The sequence below is a fragment of the Clinocottus analis genome, unplaced genomic scaffold (genome assembly GCF_023055335.1).
Source record: "Clinocottus analis isolate CAN_PGR_092001 unplaced genomic scaffold, fCliAna1.0.p SCAF_22, whole genome shotgun sequence".
NCBI lineage: Eukaryota > Metazoa > Chordata > Actinopteri > Perciformes > Cottidae > Clinocottus > Clinocottus analis.
In genome coordinates, this window is record NW_027175954.1 from 6,501,627 (window position 1) to 6,523,666 (window position 22,040).

The 22,040-nt window shown below is 38.2% G+C and overlaps 3 protein-coding genes across 3 annotated transcripts; 1 reads left to right on the forward strand and 2 right to left on the reverse strand.

Moving 5' to 3' along the window:
* Positions 1 to 401: 401 nt before the first annotated feature.
* On the reverse strand, positions 402 to 5,558 carry LOC137793183 (N-acyl-aromatic-L-amino acid amidohydrolase (carboxylate-forming) B-like). The gene is made up of 7 exons (XM_068589192.1): positions 5,358 to 5,558; positions 2,619 to 2,845; positions 2,277 to 2,469; positions 1,699 to 1,792; positions 1,489 to 1,596; positions 1,043 to 1,155; positions 402 to 631 (listed from the first exon to the last, which is right to left on the reverse strand). The coding sequence occupies exons 1-7, from the start codon at positions 5,358 to 5,360 to the stop codon at positions 428 to 430; spliced, it is 942 nt and encodes a 313-aa protein (XP_068445293.1). The 5' UTR covers positions 5,361 to 5,558; the 3' UTR covers positions 402 to 427.
* Positions 5,559 to 12,604: 7,046 nt separating this feature from the next.
* On the forward strand, positions 12,605 to 17,013 carry tacr3l (tachykinin receptor 3-like). The gene is made up of 5 exons (XM_068588749.1): positions 12,605 to 12,993; positions 14,093 to 14,281; positions 14,386 to 14,536; positions 16,189 to 16,385; positions 16,484 to 17,013. Exons 1-5 carry the CDS (start codon positions 12,626 to 12,628, stop codon positions 16,701 to 16,703), a joined length of 1,125 nt encoding a protein of 374 aa, XP_068444850.1. The 5' UTR covers positions 12,605 to 12,625; the 3' UTR covers positions 16,704 to 17,013.
* A 677-nt stretch (positions 17,014 to 17,690) lies between these two features.
* On the reverse strand, positions 17,691 to 20,417 carry si:ch211-145b13.6 (ecto-ADP-ribosyltransferase 4). Its single transcript, XM_068588750.1, has 4 exons — positions 20,336 to 20,417; positions 20,029 to 20,115; positions 19,203 to 19,912; positions 17,691 to 18,400 (listed from the first exon to the last, which is right to left on the reverse strand). The coding sequence occupies exons 2-4, from the start codon at positions 20,077 to 20,079 to the stop codon at positions 18,325 to 18,327; spliced, it is 837 nt and encodes a 278-aa protein (XP_068444851.1). The 5' UTR covers positions 20,080 to 20,115; positions 20,336 to 20,417; the 3' UTR covers positions 17,691 to 18,324.
* Positions 20,418 to 22,040: the final 1,623 nt, after the last annotated feature.

The following is a 22,040-nucleotide window of genomic DNA, read 5'->3' on the forward strand; positions in this document are numbered from 1 at the left end:
TCAGCTGTACTTTGTGTAAAGTGTTAATTAGCTTGTGAACATTGTAAAAATCAAAGCAGCTAAACATGAGCACAATATTCAGAAATCAAGAACGTAACACAACTGAACTAAAAAGTGATCCATATTTCCATGTATTCAAACATGGTGTTTTGCATCATTGCTGCAGTGCAAGAAAGTTCAATGTCTAGTTCTTATATAGCAGGTGGAGGATCATAGCTCTAGAACTTGTGCATTATTGTTCAGTACAAAATTAACTACTGTATTGGATAGCCAGACAGAATTATGAGTTTATTTAATTTATAACTCATTCATCTTGTGCATTTGCTCATCTGAGATTAAAAAGAAAAACATTTGAGATAAAAAAAAATCATTAGAATCATGACTATACAATTAGTGAACACTTCAATTTATTCCGGGAATAATTTATTTAACTATCCATGTCATTTTTCATGCTTATAGTCGGCAAAGTCAAAGTGATCTTTTTGGTTAAATGGAAAGCAATCTTCTTCTCATAGTAGGCACATTCATTTACAAACATAGGATAAAGGTCCTCTCCTTCATGCTTCACCGTCTCCCCAGAGAACGACTGGAACACAGGGTCGCCCGAACGGAGAAGCTTGAAGTCGTTATCCTGGAGAAAGACACTCACAAAGGTTATTCATTGTGCATCAGACTGCTTTTGAATGCACTTATCACCTTTTTAAGTTCATGTGAAGCGCAAACAGTTACATATTTACACATCCAGCCGAAATTAAGAGGAATTGGAATTAATATAATACGTTCTTGTTCACCTGGTGGATCTAAGTGCAAGAGTCACTCTCTTTTAGCTGTTTTTTGTCTCTACCAAAGTTAAACAATGACCTAAAACTCTATAAATGTCCATAAAGCTGAAGGGCGCTTCAGATTCTCTTGGTAATTACCTGTGCATTCATCACAATGAGTGCTCCTTTCACATTATTATTTTATATTTTTTTAAACGATTATAGTCCCTATTAGAGAAGGCTTGTGTGTGTATGCATCTTCAGATTTCTGTTGTTTTTACCTGAAGCTCGGGGTGAATGGCAGCAGTAATGTCATTGGTTGTAGGATCCCTTGGGTAGTCTACAGGCCTCACTGTTGTGTATGCTTCCACTTCACCTCCTTCAAAAGCACTTCCTGTTGGCAAAGGTATAGCAATGAGAACTCAAGAAGGGTCACAGAAGTACTGAGGTCCTTTAAAAAGTCTTTTAGTGGTATTTTGCCACAGATAGTTGTTGTTTTGCCTGGTTTAGAGTTGTCTGGCTCATTTGTGCTGGACCGAGCCTTATATTGGTGGACAGTAAGAGATTTCTAAACATGTGCCAGTAAAAACTTTCAAGATGGCTAGACACCACAAGGGATAAGTAATACAAATATGCCTTTGAGAATAAAATATTCAAAACAGAGGTTCCTGATCTGACCTGCGGAGGGAGTTTTGTTTTGTCCATCCGACCCTTTGTTGTTTCTTACCAGAATTAAATTTCTGAAGCCATTCTATCACGAGATCCACTGCCTCTTTCACCATGTTAAAGATATCGGCTCTGAGCACGCCGTTGGGTTGTGGACCGACTTCTATCGCTGCAGAGAACAAGAGGAGCAACTCCAGCACCTTCCACTTTAATCAGTTCAATTATTCAAATGCAGACAGACACTAGTCTGTGTGTCAGCACACTTACTTACCGATGCCATGTTTGCCCACTGACTCGAGGGAATAAGCCTCAGATGAAGGTGTATCCAAATAGATTGCTCTCACAGGCACAGAGGTCGCCTTGCTCTGAAAACCAGACAGGTGGATTATTTACAGCTCTGCATGCTTCAATTCAACAAGTATCCAAATCACAAATTTAAAGTCTTCAATATTTAGTATGGATATAATGGGATTTCAATAATTATTATTGCATTCTTATATGAAATAATGCCATATTTGTAATTAGAATAGTTAGACATGATTGTTTTTATATTGGCCCTTGCATTTTTTGTAACTCCAAAGTTACTGTAAGAATACCCTGACAGTAAAGGGTGACACTTCTTGGGCACTCTTGTTGATAACCAGGATATTCATTATGTGTCATGTAGATTGCATGCAATATTTGCAGGAGAATAAAATGTTTTTAAGATAAACATTAATATGCCGACAGTTCAGTTACGTTGTGCTCTAAATTTATTGTATGAAATCTTTAAAATCGTTACAGTTAAAGTCTGCATGTCAAGAATTGAAATGTTATCCCTTTAAATATTTGTCTGGATGGAGCTCTTACCTGTATGTATTTGTAAATATGCAGGGCGATCCAGTCGAAGGAGTAAATGATGAGACATATGCCCATGTTGGCGGTGGTGTTATGGATGTCGCAGAGCAGATCCACAGCCTCTCGGCTTCCTTTGGGCCCAAGCTGAGCGTTCAGCTCATGGGCTCGCCTCAACTCGTAGGGAGTTGAGTCTGTTATGGGGGCACTGCAAGGCAGGCTATATAATGAGTTTTCTTTTATACACTGTTTTCTAGCACTTTCAAGTTTCACTTTATGGCAGGTTTTCCAATGTAGCAATTCTCTTTTAAACTATCCACGTTAAAGTTTTAGTACAACTTTTCTTTTTCAACTTACCTGAGCAAGTCATCTGTGAAACAGCGATTTAGATCTGTATCCTTGTATCTCCTGCAGGCATCCACTGCCGGTGGATTTGATAGGACAGTAGTTATAGAAACCGATCCCTTCTGGTTTACCTTCTGTTCCTGCAGCGCTCTCACTAGGTACACCCCTGTCATCTCATTTCCATGGGTGCCACCACAAATAGCAAGACGGGACAGTGGCGAGAAAGAGATGCGCTCCATCTGTTGACAGGAAACAATTGAAGATGTTAGATACGTGGTGTCCTGTCTTACTTTACACTAAATCTGACTGACCTGGCCAACAAGCTTGAAAGGGAATATCTGGTTATACATAAACCAGACAGACAGGAGTAATGTGTTACTATGGTCTGGCAAAATTAACCTTTGGCCATGTAACTGGGGGGGAAAGTGCAAAGGTATTGCAGTATGTCATTTAATGTAATAAGTGACTGACGTACTCAAAGTCACAATACACAAGAGCCGAGTGGATCTGTCAACCTCGAGATAAATAAGTTACGCAGATGTACATACAATGTTTTACTTATATATATATATATATATATATATATATATATATATATATATATATATATATATATATATATATCTTTATTTAAAAGAGACCACGTACAGTTAAAACTTAAATGTATTACCATTTGATGCACAGTACCAGATTTTAGCTATCGCTAATTTGCATCTGCAAAATTAGACCAGATAGTCACTGTCAGGAATAAAGGTCTTTACTATGTTGCTCTTTAATCACTGCAGCCTAGTTTGTGAGTGAGCAAGCATGACTGAGAATAAAAAGAACCTGAAACTTGCTGCATATTGACTAAACCAAGACTCAACTCTCCTTTTACATTTATTTATTATTTGACCTTCATCTAACCAGATAAAATCAGTTGAGAACCAAATCTCATTTACAATGGCTGATTTACTACATTACATTCACGTGAGTGTTCCACTGTTTTAGTTTCATTATTTTCCAATACGGTGGTTACATATAATTTAATATTAATTTTAATATTTGCAATTCGAATTAAGTGAATTGCAATTGACTAAGTTTAAAAACAACAATACATTTATTTTACATTATCATCACGTGGAACTGTTTCCTCTTGCCAACAAGATGCAAACCTTTTAATGTTGTCAATAGTCACAACACTTCTCCTCGTATCCTGAGAGTTCGCTGCTTTTCCTAATGAGTGTGTTTGTTATTTGAAGGAGGGAACTCAAAGTTACAGCAGAAACAGATCAAACTGGAACACACATGCCGATTGCATTTTCGATTCATCTTTTATAAAGTGGTACTTACTTGTGAAGAATATATTGCTGAACAAAACGTGGAAGTATCATTTTGTGAGTTTATTTGAATTATTTCAAATATCCAAAACCCAATGGAAGAATCCTATTGGCTCTTTGTTGAACCAATGTGATGTTAACTTCCCGGTCGGCCTACAACATTATGTGATCCCTGCTGCACTTTTTCTAGCTCCATGTATGCGGTCCAGCAAAACCCGCAGGGGGTCGCACATCTGCTGTTCGGGGCCCCAACTCATACAGTGAGCTCACTGTCTCTGTCTGAGTCTGGTTTGAAACTCCCCTTAGTCAACTTAATTTAGCCTCACAGATTTCATACATAGTTTACTTTTTCTTTTCTTTTTTTCTTTTTTTTTACATTTTAACATTATTTTCAATAGTAAACGATGAACATGATTATTCAACATTTAGCACATAAATTGCTATTCCAACGAAATGGAGGCATCTAGTTATCCACTTGCCAATACACTCCTCTGTAGAATTGATATCCCTGTATAATAAAATCGTTGGCACCGTTGGAAAAATGTATTATTACTTCCATATTGACGTTGATCAAAGTAGCCACATTTTATTTTAACTCTCCCATTTGACATTTAAAGGCTTGTATACAAGCATTTAATACACACACATACATACACATAGCTTACCTAAGTTATCAGCAGATAAGTGTGTCTTTTGTTTAATGTAGGTGTCAATTACTATGACCCCTTCTGTTAGAACCCACAAGTGGAGGCAGATAATGACGGACAATTTGGTAAAACCCTGTTGTAATCATATCAAACATGTCTTCATGGGACAGGTCATACTTGTTCATAAAGACGGTAATTCACTCAACACTGTAGGTGTCCTTATGTCGGCTTACAACTACATAACATGTTATTCATCATTTGTATGTACACAGATAGTGAACAAAAATGTAACATAAGTGCGTGACAGTGTGCACAAAGTTTACTGAAAAACATTTGTGTTCAACTTAATGCTGACGATGTGCAGGAATTACTGCACATCGATATGATTTTTTTTATACAAAATTCTCCTCTGTGTGCGTGTGTGTGTGTGTGTGTGTGTTTGTTGGTGTTTGTGTGTATGAGACAACACTCCGTATACCATATGCCAATACCATATTGGCAGCAAAATAGAAATTTTATAAGAGAAACGCTTATCCTAACAGTTGGGAAGAAAAAACATATGCGTCGCACAGTGATAAAAATACACAAGCAGAGATGATCAAAGTACAGTCTGTTTCACAGGCAGCTGACTATCTGCAGCCTGTTAACGTCTTGCACGGGAGCAAAGTGCTGTTTCACGTTGTTCAAGTTACATGATCAGCACAGAAAGAAAGCATGAATCATTTCCACCAAGAAGCAGGGAATTCGCATATGCAAGAAACAACGTCCACGCTTGCATATCTTACCATTACTTTTTAAAACCGAGGGCTCCTGGCACTCAATGGACCTTTGGACCTGGAGAGTTGCATCAGAACTGTAATGCAGTATTTCACAACCTGCCAGCAAAATAATATAAGCACTCCGCAAGCTACTTTCCAGTGCCAGCCATTAACCGTTCACCTGCACAGAGTCAAATGAATGGAAAGTGGAGCACACAAACTACATACAGATAGTTTCCCAGTCGGCTGTCCTACTTCCTTGTGTTCTGTGTACTCTTTCCTAAGGCCCTCCTCTTTAGATTCTCCAGCTCAAATTACAAGCAGTTTGACATTTTATTATGTAACAGGAACTTGCTCTCTACGAAAGTAGCAAGAACTTCTTTGAATCCTCTGTGGACTGGGTGCAACTTTGAGGTTCAACAACAACAACAACAACAACAATCCTGCACATTTCATTACGCTTCACTGATGCAGAAGCCTTCGTTGTATTCATAGCATACCTCCAGCTATGTATTTTGTCTACCATTATAATTACTTGTAATCACACAACACTGTTAGTACTGTTCATTCTGTAGATATCTTGTGTATTCACACCCCTTTTTGTACCCATTATAGACTCCCAAAATGTTCTTGAAATTTAACCAAATAGAGTCCAAAGTTGCGTTAATGTTTGAAACTTTAAATCATGTTCCTAGGTTAAAGTATGGTGAGTCACTGTGGGCTCAAAGTTGAGTGTGCATGGCAACATGTTGTGTCCATAGAGATGGAGTCACTGATTCCCTCACTGATGACCTCATCACCAGAACCCTAAAGCGGAACTAATCAAAGAAATAAAAGGCACATGTGACCTTCCATACCTCTATAAGTAGAGGACATATTCCACCACCTTTGTAAATCCACTATTCAAGGTGTTTTACATCTCCATTACTACAGTTCGACTTCTTCTTCTTTTTTACCAGTGGATATATTATGGATATACAACACGAGGGAAACCAGGCTGCTGATTGTCAAAAGCATTCAGCAACTCCCCCAGAAGACCTGATCACAAGTATGCAGGATAAGATGGTGAAATTCCAGCGACAAGCTGAGACTGAAAAGCCTAATTTAGGTCAAATGCCTAAAGCTGACGGAGAATTAAGCTGTCTGCTGAGTATGAAAGACTTAATTGACAAAAAATGTAAGAATAATCAGCGGCAAAAAAAGAGGGAGTCAGAACTTGTCAGCTCGCTTGAAAGCCAAGTCAGCCTTAGCAAACAGGAGAGTGATGAAATGAGAGAAAAATATAATTCAGAAGCAGTGAAACTCTCTGAGTCAATGAGTATAATCCACGATCTCCTCAAGGACAAAGAGGATTTGTCTCGGCGACTCAGAGAATCACAAAATGAGCTGTTGGTGGAGAAGGCCAAACACCTCCACAGCAATGAGGCCTTGGAGGCGAAAATCGAGTCTCTCAAGCTAACTAACCAGAATCTCATTTCAGAACTTAATGATGCTAAAAATCAGCTGAGCCTCGGAGAAGAGCCTTGGCAAAAGAAATATGCTGATCTAGACAGGAGTTACCAAATGAAGATGGAAAAGAGCATCCAATCCTGTAGAGAAGCGGCCCAGTCAACTCAGATAGTTCTAGATAATAAATTTAAGACCGAGTTGAACCGGACCTATAGCTTGCTGTCGCAACTCAACACAGCGTGCAACAAATGCACTCTCCTGGAGGACTCACACAAGCTCCTGATCGACGCACGCCAGCCTCTGGTTGACGAAAACAACTCCCTGAAAGAAGAACGCACACTTCTGGAGGAAATTTGTTTGACGCTAAAGAAAAAGTGTCTCGGCAAATTTGGCAGGAAAATGCAGGGGAGAGAGTTCGAGTTAAAAAAAATGAAAAGAAAAATGCGGGAGGCGCAGGCCCTAATGCAGACCGTGACGCAAACGGAGACGGAGTTGTTGGGGGGGACAACGGGCAACACCGATGACCCCGGTCCTCGAGCCCCCTACTCCCTCAGGGAGAGACTGAAGTATCTTGACGACGGGACTCCGTGACATTGTTCATTCTGTACACGTGACATCTATTGCTTCTTTCCATCCGGGGAGAGTGATTCTCCTCGGTTTGCTCTCACAAAGGTTGTGTTCCTTTTTCCCTGTGACAGGGTTTTTGTCCTTCTATTTTTGAGGAGTTTTTCCTGATCAGGCTCTTCCTTTTCTCGCCTCAAGTTTTACACAACATCTATTGCTTCTTTCCATCCAGGGAGAGTGATTCTCCTCTGTTTGCTCTCACAAAGGTTGTGTTCCTTCTTTCCCTGTGACAGGGTTTTTTTTCCTTCTATGTGTGAGGAGTTTTTCCTGATCAGGCTCTTTCTTTTCGAACCTCAAGTTTTACACAACATCTATTGCTTCTTTCCATCCGGGGAGAGCGATTCTCCTCGGTTTGCTCTCAAGAAGGTTGTGTTCCTTCTTTCCCTATTTTTGGGAATTTTTTCCTGATTTGATGTGAGGTTCTATTTGTACAGATTGTACAAACTGAATTTAATTGTATTTAATAAACACACAGAGCTACACAGTGGCAAGTGATTGTCCTGTAGTAGCACTGTGTATTGACAATATTCACTTTATGCTCTCTAAATGATTATCTCCTATTAGTCCTAAAAGTGTTGGGTATTCTCTGGTGATCAGGTTATCCCAAAACAAACAACAACAATCAAATCAATGTTCTCACCTCTTTTATATTGATTATTTACTGGTATTATAATGTAATGCGTTGTAAACTAGTGAAACATGTTTTCTTTGTGAATGTTAAACACTGGTCTCTGTGATGGAGACATGAAGCTGCAGACGAACACCAGACTTCTTCTCGCGTTGTGTGAGTTGACGTCTCTCTGAATAACTGCAGGTAGTCGAAGCTTTAATAATGTAAAAGTCACAGATGTATGAGATGTCTTCGTAACTCTGATTGATTATCTCCAGTTAGTCCTAATAGTGTTGGGTATTCACCTGGTGATCAGGTTATTATTCCATTCTCAAAAGGCAAAGCCTTATTACTGTTCCATTCAAAATAAAACCTGCCATCAATGAGTATAAATAATGCTACATCGATATATTCCTGTCTCCTATTAATCAATCTGATCCTGATAGTGATTTACCACCACATTTAAATTAAAACGCTGTAGTAATTAAGACAATTAAATATCCCTTTAATAATGATGGACCTTTCATCTTTAACATCAAATTACTCAAATAATGTGCAAGTCTCACAGAACGTAGGACTGAACACAGAAAAATTGGTGGTAGAGCACCAATAGTCCCAATATAATGAGTTCATGCAGGTGAAACACACTGCTGTCTGTGTCACAAATTATTTGAAATAAAAAATAAAAAGACAGACAGCAGCGTGTTTTACCTGCATGAACTCAATATATTGGGACTATTGGTGCTCTACTACCAATGTAACCCGCGGGATTGTCTGCGATGTCAGACTGTCCATATTGAGTGATCATTGCTGCAGAAATGTATTACTCTCACAAAGTCAACAGAAAGCACTACATTAATATAAATTATATAAATACCAGTGAATCTGTGTTCAGTCATGGTATGTGAGAAATACACGTTGCGTAATGTGCTTGTTAAAAATGAAGGGTAGAACACCAATGTCATTATTCAAGGGATAATTAATAGTCTTAATTACCACAGCGTATCAAATTTGATTTTGACGGTGCCACAGGCATAAAATATAGTTTATAAATGACATTGGATGTACTGACATCTATATGAGTGCAAATGAATAAGACAAGTCAATAAGTAAAAATACTTATTGTTGTTTAAAATATCTTTAGTAAGTGTGACCACTGCTCTTACAACTTCTATACATTTCAGAGTGTCATTTTAATAAATGTTCAAGGCTTTCTGAGGTAAAATCCTCCCTTATTTTACAAAAAACACCCACACACATGTACACAAATTGACTATTTTTTCTTCTTTCTTTTCACATGAATCCTTCTATCTTTTTAACCAGTATATGTATCGTGTGACTCATTGGAGGGGTACTGAATGCTATGGGAGTTACTAACCTACTAAATGTTCAAATATTGATTACCTCGCATCTTTCAAATCTTTCCCCTCCATACAACCCTTCCGGTCTCTTCCATTTCTGTCACTCTCTTTAAAGGGAAGTCCTAAACTGCATTTAGATATGTAATCCTATCGGATCAGCCACTTGGCCGTAAGCTGCTTTCTCTCACTCGTTCACTCTCACTCTCTCTCTCATTGGATTACTGCTCTCTAGTGGTGGAAAAAAAACAAACTTACTCAAGTATGTGTACATCATTATTGTAATGGCTAGACTGGATATTGGATGTGGATATTCTGATGTAAGAGGACATTTGACATCGAACTAAGACTTCATGAACACAATTAAGAGAGAAGACATTTTGACTAAATGTTGACTAAAAGGACTTTTTTGGCAACCAGAATAAAACTGAGCTAGACTAAAACGAAGAATATAAATTACTAAAATGTGACAAACTTTTAAGCATTTTAGAGTAACTCTAAAGTAGCTTACAAAATTACTATAGTTTATACTTTTTATTACCCACAAATGTATCCGACATCTATCGTTAGTTGCTATTAATCAGATTAATATATTATATGCAAAACACATTCAAATTTGCAGATTCAGTTCATTGATGAAAAATTAAATTATTCCCAACGTTTAAGGTTGTTGTCCTTCACAAAAAAAAAACAGTGTGTAGTCGAGGCATCTTGTCACGTTTCAGATAAGAATTTGACAATAATTTGTTCGCTTTTCCACAGTTTTCCGCGGCCGTTTTTAAATGATTATTCTTGTACTAAGTGAAAGGATTTGAGTACTTTTTCCAACACTGCTGCCCGCTGTCGAGTTATTTTGAGATTTCCCTCGAGCTTGACATACCAGGTTGTGCCACATGCCATAAGTGGTTGCATGGCAGTTTTGTGGCATTGACAGGGAAACAGAGGAAATGTTTGCAGTTAAACAGCCTGGCAGCCTGTCTTCTGGTACAACCACCACTTTAATTTCCCTGAAAACATGAAATGCAGATGTGTCAATGGACATAATTTGATAGTGTGTCATTTCACGTGTTGGCTCTCCAACATGAAATGAAAAGAATAATATTGCTGACCTCGTCAACTACCTATTGCCGTTGTGTGTGTTGCAGCAGTACAGATTGCATGTCATCCATATTCATCCACAGCTGGTGCTGGTATTGAGGACATAAAATGATCCAAAAACATCTGTACAAGTTTACTTTTCTCCACAGGATTGAACGTATTAAACTCCTCTTGTCAGTCAATTTCCCTGTTTGCTCTACACAGATTAAACTTCATCCTGTTACACACAGATCAGACGCCAGCTCCCATGTGATTAACTGATGACTAAATTATTCATATGAAATACAGGAAAAAAATGTTTCCCTAATAGCTTGCAACCTTTTGGGGAACAGGGTGTGTTTGGAAGAGGTTTGAACACTGACATTTGAGACAGGGAGGGTCCAAAAGAGGGGGCTTCTGGGTAATGAGGTCTTGCTGAGAGGAAACAGACTTTTTGACCTTCTTGTGGTCTTTTCCCAGCGTGCACAGGTCGTATGTGATTGCGTGTTTGTGTGCTCTGAAGAGCCTGACGTATGAACTCAGAACCTATCAGTACTTCCATGTCTTAAGAATACTTTTTACAGTAAAAAATGCTAACTACGAAAGCCAGAGCGACGAAATGAAGAACACGTTATACTATGCAGCTCATACAAAAAAAAAAGACACCAGATATACTTTGAGCTAACTGGCAGTTGTAACCAGCAAGAAAAACAGATTGACGAGTTTCACAAGAGCCAACAAGATGGTTGATTGATTTGAGAATGAGTATGAGAATATAATCACTGCATTGACAACATATCCTTGTATCCATGTGTTTTTTATATTGTCTGAATGTTTTTGGCAGATAATAGTCATCTGTTTTTGTTTTATTTTCAGTCACTTCAGGAATAATGAAAGTTAAGTCAGATAAAAAGAAGCTTTCAGAAAAATGTCGTGGTTGTTCACAACTCATATGATAACTCTGGTTTGACATTGACATTTGACATTTTTGTGGCTGTGTATTTTTTTATCTAATGAATTCTATGTGTGTGTGTTGGTTTAGTACAATGTTTTATAATTCATTGTATTCGATGATTTTGAACCTGACAGTTTATGTTTAACTTATGATTTGCAGTCAAACATAATTAAAAATAACTTCAGAAGACAGACAGATAATGTGAGATAATATTGGAGCTGAAACATTAAGAAATGTCTTTGAATTAAGTGTTCAGTATTACAGAGAGAGTCGTATTGTCAAAAACTTAATGGCCTTCACGTTTGACCTGTTTATGGTTACATAATCCAGATCAAGCAAACTCCAACTCTCCAAAGAGGCGTTGCTTTGATGGCACAGCGATGAAGGATTAACAGTATCACTCTCAGACTCATCCAAGGCTTCAGCAGCTCTAATGCTGCATGCAGCACTTATTGTAACTTGCTTGGACAAATTGTTATTGTTATGTAGCTACATGTACTGAAGTACTGTATTTGAAGAACGATTATTGTAGACATTAGGAATTAATAATTATTTGCCATATGTTTGTATAAAGAAAACACAAAGAGCTTATGGAAACAATGATTTGTATAATAATCTACAATACAACTAGCATGAAAGTTATTAGCGGATATAATAATTGGGGGATTTGCATGCTTTTTCTTTTAATTATCTTCATATATTGATTTTAAACATCATGAAATGTTTACTTTGGGCTTTGCATGTATATAATTATAACATTTCTTACTTTTTTCATAATAAATCAATGAGTAAAACCCATCTTTTACATTAAAGCACAAGGACTTTTATTCTTAGAGTATTTAAAACTGTGGTAATTTTAATTAAATGGTCCCCCACCACAACTAATTTGAAAGCCAAAGCTGCTGAAACAGAACATATATATCCTCTGTATCTCACACAATATAATATCAATTTGCCCGTGATAAATGAGAGAGAGAGAGAGAGAGAGAGAGAGAGAGAGAGAGAGAGAGAGAGAGAGAGAGAGAGACCCCGATAAACGGAATACATATTGTTGTATCCTCACTGCAGTGGTGTGAGGGATGCGGCTGCATCAGGACCACTGTCTCTGTCTCTCTGGTCACATGTTCAAACTCGTTCTCTGTTGCGCATTAGAGTCTCCAAAGTCATTTAAACCGCCTGACAACAGCCGACTGGAGCAGATCAGACCGAGGACGCTGGAGGAATGGCCTCCGACCGGGATGAATCCAACACAACCAGAAACCTGACCAACCAGTTCGTGCAGCCGGCGTGGCGCATCGCGCTGTGGTCGGTGGCTTACATCACGGTGCTGGCAGTGGCTGTTTTCGGAAACCTGATTGTGATTTGGATCATCCTGGCGCACAAGCGGATGAGGACGGTCACCAACTACTTCCTGCTGAACTTGGCTTTCTCCGACGTTTCGATGGCCGCGTTCAACACGCTCATCAACTTCGTGTACGCGGCGCACGGAGAGTGGTACTTCGGAGAGGTGTACTGCAGGTTTCACAACTTCTTCCCGGTCACCGCGGTGTTCGCCAGCATCTACTCCATGACCGCGATAGCCATCGACAGGTGAATGATGAACATACGATCATATGCATGCACGGGCTCGTAAATAGATATATTTATTTCGACATTTGTTTCGATACACGTGCTGCGAAAATCTGCGTGCCTCCAGATTTTCCTTTATACAATTTGAGATATTTTACAATTTCCTATTTGTATTTGGTATAAATAAACGCAAACGTTTGGGTCAGTTTACTTTTACCCATCAAATCCGTTTCTAAATTGTGACGACTTTGCTCTGAATGAAAGTTGAGACCTCAGTATATGTAACAAAACAATACATGTGATGCACTATTCCCTAGAAAAAAATGTTCTACAGACATTTTCTGTGTAAAAGAAAAATGAAAAGTTATAGGATTGTAAAAACACTCGCAATCACTGATTTAACTTTTTAACACTTAAAATAAAAGGCAAATATATGCCTAAAATGCACTTTTTTTTACATGGAATTACATGCATGGAAAATCAGTGACCATTGCTGTAATATACATGAAGTGTAGTAACAATATAAACGTGTTCTATTCATTTAGATTGTGTGGAAGCAATAAGGTTTTGACTCAAATGTAAACGTTCCAATTATTCTTTAGCAGTTTTCATTAACAGTCTACAATGTGGTGGATAAATGTCAGATACACCACCGTGATCAAGTTGAAGTGATAAAACATGTACGATGAAGGACTTGAAAGCCTCTGCACTTTGAAAGTCTTTATTTGAAAAGAGAAAGTGAGTAAATAAAAGGAAAGACAAACTCCAGTCGGCTAAATATTTCAGGTTTATGAAGAAAAAAGTGTTAAGGACGGTTCCCTTTGGACATAATGACGACAAAGACAAAAATAGCAACACGAATAGCAATACAATCTTAACCCTGACCCTTTAAAACAGTTATGGCCAATAGAGGCACTACGATTCATGATTAATACCGTAATTAATTTTAAAAGGTGCTTGGACATTTTCTTGAATCATTGATCTTTATCTTTGAATATGTATATATATATATATATATATATATATATATATATATATATATATATATATATATATATATATATATATATATATATATATATGTTTGAATTTACCAAGTCATTTTGTTGTTGACCTACAGGTACATGGCCATCATCCATCCGCTGAAGCCTCGTCTGTCGGCCAAGGCCACTACAGGGGTGATCCTCTGTATCTGGAGTCTGGCCGTGGTGCTGGCCTTCCCCCTCTGCTACTTCTCCACCACCCGAACTCTGCCCCGCAGGACCCTCTGCTACGTGGCCTGGCCCCGCATGGCCGACGACCCCTTCATGTGAGAACACTTCAGATATGTCATTGCTCACAATCTATCATCTTGCTTGTCATTCTCACGCCTTTTAAAATATTTTCTGGTTTTTTCCCCCCCCTTTCTAATAGGTATCATATCATAGTCACAGTTCTGGTCTACGTGCTGCCCCTAGTGGTGATGGGCATCACTTACACCATCGTGGGCGTCACGCTGTGGGGAGGGAAGATCCCAGGAGACTCATCTGATAACTATCATGGACAGCTCAGGGCCAAACGCAAGGTAAACACCACTTTTATTTGATGCATTTTCTATTGATTTAGTTTGCGTGTTCCCACTTCACTATCTAAAAAAACACAAACAGAGAAAATATACCTTAGAACAATTTTACTTTCATACTTATACTGTCATTTGTAGACGTTTGCAAACATAACTTAACTTTTTGCAATTGCAACTGCAGCCTCGAAGATGAGATGAACGATGAAACAGACTTGTTCGTCAGCCAGACTGCACAGTACACTGTGCTTTGCAGCGGTTACTGTGAGGGTTGGGTTAACCAGGGATTAAGGTCATCACAGCTGTCATGACGAGCGTCTATCAAGTCAGCCTCCGGATTAACGCTAAAGAGTACAGCAATTTATTGATAAACCTCACAAATAGTGCAAGTTAACACGCTGGATTAATAAAAGAGACAGCTGAAAGATTTAGGCTGCATTCAGTAAAAAAAAAAATCAAAAATCACAACTTTTGAAACAAATTTACACTCATCAATTTCATCCTAATTCGACTCATAATTATTCTGTAAAATGAGCATAATAAAGTAAGCAATAGCGTTACCCCAAAACTAAATTGACATTATAATATTGTTTGGCACGCCAAACACACACACACACACACACACACACACACACACACATTCAGTGTACAGAAACAGACAGGTGACAGGTGCAGGTTCACCATTCACAATCTTTTCAAGGGCGTTATTGAAAGAAATTCATCAGAGGCTCAGATTGTTGGCAAAATTGAGCCACGAGAGATAAAAGAGATTTATACACGTCAGGAAACAAAGGTTACGAGACAATGTCAGGACTATATCAGGCTTCATTCAAAGGCCCAATCTGACGAGATGCCATTTGGGCTGGAGATAAGAGGAAGTCGCTCTCTTCTCCATCCTGCAGATGAGCCTCTGCTGATGGTATAATAGCCTCCTGCTCCTTTTAACCCCCCACCGCTCTGCATCAGGGTGCAACACACTGATGAGTTCTGTGCAGCTCTTTCATCTGTCCTACCTGGAACCTGCTGGGTCCGATGCGTCAACGATGACCTTTCCCTCTCAGGACGCATTGAATGGGAACTTCATTGTGAGCAGAACAAAGGAAAACAGACAACAATACTTGCTACTTCAGAGACACGTGCATAAAAAAAAGCATCCAGAGCTGCAAATATTAAAAATCACAGTGAAATAGCATTTTGAGTTCAGCTTCTTTTATTTTACGTTTCTCCAGTTAAAGAGCACTGACACAAAACAGAGTTTTTTTTTACTATATATATATATATATATATATATATATATATATATATATATATATATATATATATATATATATTTAACTGTTTATATTGACAATGTATCAAATGAGTATTGTGACAAACCCACAAATTATCACCCGATTATGCTGGTTCTCTCACCTCTATGGTGTCTTTTAGCTAATAATGTTTTATTTCATATTACAGCCACACTTAACCAGTTACATTTGTTAACGTATAATTTTGTCTTTGTTTCAATCCGCTGTCTCGACTACAACATTGTTTTTCTTGCTTTCTTTGCTTTTCCAAAGCAACCATTACAATATCTAATTCTTACAATTCCAGCAATGTTGCACTGTTGTGCTGTCCTGTTCATACTGTTAGTATTCATCTTCTTTGTCTTGTAGGTAGTGAAGATGATGATCATCGTAGTGGTGACCTTTGCCCTCTGCTGGCTGCCCTACCACGTCTACTTCATTGTGACGGGTCTCAACAAGCGTCTGAGCAAGTGGAAGTACATCCAGCAGGTCTACCTGTCCGTGCTGTGGCTGGCAATGAGCTCCACTATGTACAACCCCATCATCTACTGCTGCCTTAATAGCAGGTGTGTGTTAATAAGTCTCCCACAAATCCAAAACACACATGAATACCGTATTTGTACACTGCAGCATGTTCACATGTCAGGGGTTGGTTTTGCTGCAGGTTCCGGGCAGGCTTCAAGCGAGCTTTCCGCTGGTGTCCCTTTGTCCAAGTCTCAAGCTACGACGAGCTGGAGCTCCGAAACACAAGACTTCGACCGGGTCGCCAGAGCAGCATGTGTACCCTCTCTCGGGTCGACACCAGCATCCTCAGCAAAGACAAGAGCACTTGTTCCAATGGACACAGGTCAAGACTCAACTCTGAGCCCAATAAAACAAGTTAGTTGTCTTCACTGGACACCAATCCTGCTTACCAGCTGTATTACATTTGAATTTGAGTTCACAAATTCTCATAGGACTTTTTTTTGTGTACTTACAGTTCTGATAATGGTAATTAACTCCGATGGTGCTGCTGAACGTTTAGAATATGTATAGTGTTGATTTGAGGTTTTCAAACTGAGGGAAGCCTCCCTGATGATTCGGCCCGTTTATCAACAGCTGCAGCATTGGCTGAGACACACAACAAGCTCATGGAGGCAATTAAGGTACATTAACCCAATCTCAACACAGAATTTGAAATAGAATATAACTTACACTTTTCAAGGATATTATTATCTCAGATGTTCATTGCTTTGAAATGATAAATAAGACGTTACTTTTAACAGCAGAACTTGACTGAGAATCATCATGTTTATGTTTTTTTTTTCAATATAAAGCTAATTCAGCATTATGTTAATGGTGCAAATTTGCCAAAATAAGCTGGTGTACATGTCGTTATATATATATATATATATATATATATATATATATATATATATATATATATATATATATATATATATATATTGCCTGTTATAAAAACTATGTAAATACTGTGTCTTTCATCATCATATAATATCAGCTGCTATTAACTTGACTTGATTGATTTTGTGTGCTCATGTTCGACGTATATGTAATGCCATCAGACCATTAATCAGAGGATCTCATCAACAATAACTGCAGCATTAGTAATACTGCTGGTGTTCCAGCGTTAATGCCTTTAAATCTAAAATAGCGACCCTGTTAAGTGATCCTTGCTGGGTGTAAATTCACAAGCGCTTGCTGCTGTACTTTGTGTTAGTTTGAGAAAGCATTTGCTATTTTAAAATCAACTTGTTCAGCACTATTTACTGTTTACTGCAACTATGATTCTATTTTGCATTTAATAAATGTATATACAGTATGTGTAATATTCTGATGTTTTGGTGCAGACTCAAACACACAGACAGAAATTTGGACTTTATGTTTAATTGTTGTATTATGATATAGATTAATTGTAAACATGTAAAAACAACTTGAGAAGACAAGTTAATAAAAACAAATGCACGCCATTTACAGATTGTCCATTCTTCACTCGACAATATAGGATCTTATGTGTGTAACTACTTCTACTGATGCCACTTTGCACCATAATATTGTCAATCATAACGCATGCTGTAACTCAGACAAATCCAAAATGGTGGAACACGAGGGTTATGTCTGAATTCAATATCAATCTTCATCATGGTTTGATTATCATAAGAAGAAACAAGCATTCATTTAATATGTATTAAATACAAATACCAAGTTTCCATCATGTCCGTTTGCCTCAAACTATAAAAGGTACATTTGAAAGAAGAAACATGCTTTTTTTTTTTTTGAAATATTCATACCATTTCACAGCATATATCTGCTGATAAGCGTAAAGCAAATGTGCATGAAGACATTAAAAAAACTGGGCTATGACTGTATTTTTTTTCAGTGGGTTACAAAGGCTTGTTGCACCTTATTCGGCAGCAGGTGTTTTTTGTTTGACTGTACAAAAAAACAAACCGCGTTTTGTGTAAATCTGTGCAATCCGGGGAGCTAATTATTTTTCCTTTGTTCTCAGTAGTTGAAGGAAAAAGGAGCTAAAGCCACAAGCGTCAACACAAGCCACAAGGTGGAGACATCAGCTGGAGACCTTTAAGATGGGGGGGGGGGGGGGGGGGAAGAGAGAGAGAGAGAGAGAGAGAGAGAGAGAGAGGAGATTAATATCTTTGGCAATTTTGCAAACAATCTGCTTTATACTGTGAGTAAGGTCGGCCTACATGAAGACAACATTTTTCTTGCATACTGCCAAACTGTTTTAGTTATTTTACGAAAGTGCTTTATGCTTTTTCCCCCCTCTCTGCTCTTCTTTCTGGTTTAAAGGGGGTGTGAACACTTGAGTTTGGCTTGAGTTTAAAGGTTCATTGTTGTGGACATTGGAAACCAAAATGTAACTTGTAAGAAGTTGATCAACTCAATTTTTGAATGTTACACTTTTTTTTTAAAAACACTATTTGATTGTTGCTTGTCATTAATATTTAAGGATTAAAATAAATACTAAAGATCTGCAATTAAGTTTTCAGGGGCTTTAAAATATTGTGAACTTTAAGGGACTCTTTTGTTTAGATTGACATTAGGTCAGGTAAATTAATGTGGTATTTTTTAAAATCTATTTTAAACATTTCATGGTACAAGTCTTCCAACCATTCCTAGCACTTTTACACTCATGTCGTTCACCCGTTCACACACATGTATACACGGATGGCTGGGCTACCATGCACGGTGCCACCTGTCCATCAGGACTATCCATGTCCTGATACCAGACAATTCCTCATTCATTATTAACAGTCCTGCACCCTTAAAAGACTGCATACAGAGCTCATAGTTCCAATATTACTGTTAACAATCATGGCATTGAGCAAAATATTTCATTAATGATAAAGAAAAGGTCTTACCCTGACAGACTGTAACAGTTGTGAGAGAGATTCAGGTCCACGCTTTTCAAAACGACCTCAGTGTATTCAATGTCGCCATCAGTTTTTTTATTGACTGCTTCCACAGTGAACACTTCAGCTGGAGAAAGGAGGGCCATAGCCGGGTTTTGGCTGCAAACGTCGTCTCCCAGGTTAACAAAGAAGCAAGAAGTGATATTAAAGATGACCTGCCCGTACCAATCGTGAAGTGCCCGGAGCTCACTGTAGCTTGTCAGAACTTTGGTGAACTTTCCAACTCTCACCTTTGAGCCCTTTTGTGCTGTGTATTCCTTTTCTTTGATAGTATGCAGAACCTTGCACTTTTTTGTACTCATCAGCAACATTGAATCCATGAGCAGGAAGTGAAGGGACTTGAAATGAAAGTCTTTTTCGTACGTGCTAATATTTCCACCCCTTGTCTCAACTGCATCGTCAAAAGTGTTTGTAAAATCTTCATCCCCATCAGCGTACGCCAACAGTGCAGCCTTGTGGTCTTTGGTCACCGCAGGGATCAGTTTTGAACAAGTCGCGTTTGCGTCCCATGCTTTCTGGAATCCCTCATTGGCTTTTAGCTCTTGTTTTAAGAGGCCTGAATGGATTAACTTCTCCATGGCCTCTTTTTGGCATCCATCGTACATGTAATCTACAGAATCTGGGGCCATGTCCAGCAGTGTTGCGCTCCCTAGAGTCACCTTTAATAGTAGTATGGAAGTTAAAATATAGTTTTAAGAGATGGGAATTTCATCTTTAAATCTAACATAACATCACAGGTTTCGAATACAATTTTTTAAGAGAAACAACAACTTACTTTGTAGTAGAAAACAATTGCGGCAAGAAGCAGTTTTCTTCTTTCGCACATTTTGTAGGTCTTTTCTTTCCTTCTGTCTGCACAGAACTGAAACAGAAATCCAAGAAGATAATAGCAGAACCAAACTTGTATAAATAGTTGTACACAGTGGGATGATCTGACTTGCAGCTCAATAACTTTGTTTAGACAAGCCCTTAATCTACTATTGGGAGTATTTACTCTTGGAAAATGCCACCCGCCTACTCACCCGAGATAACCATGAATGATTAAACACTAAAACTAAAAGAAAATATCTAAAGGCACATACCTTAAGCTAGAAAAATGTATTTCTTGATGCAAAAATCAAGTCCGTGTAACATCAAAATAAAAGGAGCAGTAATTTTCAGCAGTCTTTGGTGAAGTAAAAAGTCATTCCACTCGGAACGCCTTTCCCCTTCCTGTGGAAGGAAATAACATGCCTTCGGGGCCCTGATGTTGAGTTCCTACTTGTTTTGTTCGGGCTACTGAGTTACGGAAAGTTTTTGCTGATTTGGCTTATAACCTGGATCCCTGTCAAACAAAGAATTGACTTTAAAATTGTCTTTAAAATCCTGCTGCTGCTTTACAAAGCACTGAATGGTTTAGGGCCCAAGTATGTTTGTGATCTGCTGCGACCTTATGAACCACCCCGAACCCTTAGGTCTTCTGGTTCTGGTCTACGTTCTGTTTCAAGAGTCAGAGCTAAACATGGAGAAGCAGCGTTTAGCTTTTCTGCTCCACATCTGGAACAAGGTCCCTGAAAGCTGCAGGTCTGCTGAGACCCTCAGCTCCTTTAACTCCAGAATGAAGACATTTCTGTTTGATGTTGTCTTTAATAGAACCAGACTCAATTGCTACATCACACTGCAGAATTTTATTTCTTAATATGCACGGCAACTTTTATTCTTTTTTTTTTTTTACTGTTTAAATGCTTTCTTAACTGTTTTTAAATCTGCATCATGTGTTGCTTTTAATGGTTTTATGTGAAGCACTTTGAATCGCCTTGTTGTTGAAATGTGCTAAACAAACAAGCTTGCCTTGCCTAACCCAGATAAACATAGATAGTTAAGGGCAGCTATACATTTCTAGTTTAACTCAAATGCTCTCTTCTTTCTTCCTTCCGTTCTACCCTCCCGAATTGTGATTTTGTGATAAAGTAATATAATACTTTGATTTGTTATTGTTTTTCACCTTTTCACCCTAAACAATACTCCCATAAGTAACATAAATGATATTTGTTAAATTGTTTAAGAGACACATTCTCTGTGAATATTTTTGTAGTGATTGTGAGAAGCCTCACAATTAAATAACACTATGAATTTGTTGCTGCTTGCAGTTGAAATAATACTTCATGAAGTCTTCATGTATGTCATTCAGTATGGAAGGATTGCACAAACAATTAATGCAAAAGTAACGCACGTAATGTTTTGTAAAATCTTCAAAACGTAAAAAACAAGTACTACAAAGACCCTGTGCTGCTTATTGTGTAGTTTCCTGTTGATAACTTAAATAACACCTCTTAATGCACAAATACTTGATGACTAAATACTGTAGCATATCGTGTTTTCATTCACACTTGTGAATAGCCACTTCCTCCAACGCAAAGTTATGTTCCACCTCCTGACCTCCTCTCTCTTCCTTCCTTCCTCGCCGGTACAGTAGCCTGCTGAAACTCAATATGGCAGAGGACTTGCTGATATGGTACAGATAAAGAGAAATTATATTTATTCATTATTGTATGCAAGGCCTAGATAGGCAAGGTCCGATGCAAACTTGAAAAATGTGGTCCTTATTTCAGACATTTATAGGCAAAACACATAGTTATTCAAATCTAAGTTAAGCTGTGTAGAAATGTATTTAATTTGTGTTGTGAGAAAGTATCTCAGGTCACATGGAGTTAAACGTAACAAAATCAGGAAGCAGAGTGCAAGTGCAAGCTATGCTCACAACAGTGTGCATAGCCTATCTTAAACAATATTAACAACAACTTTACA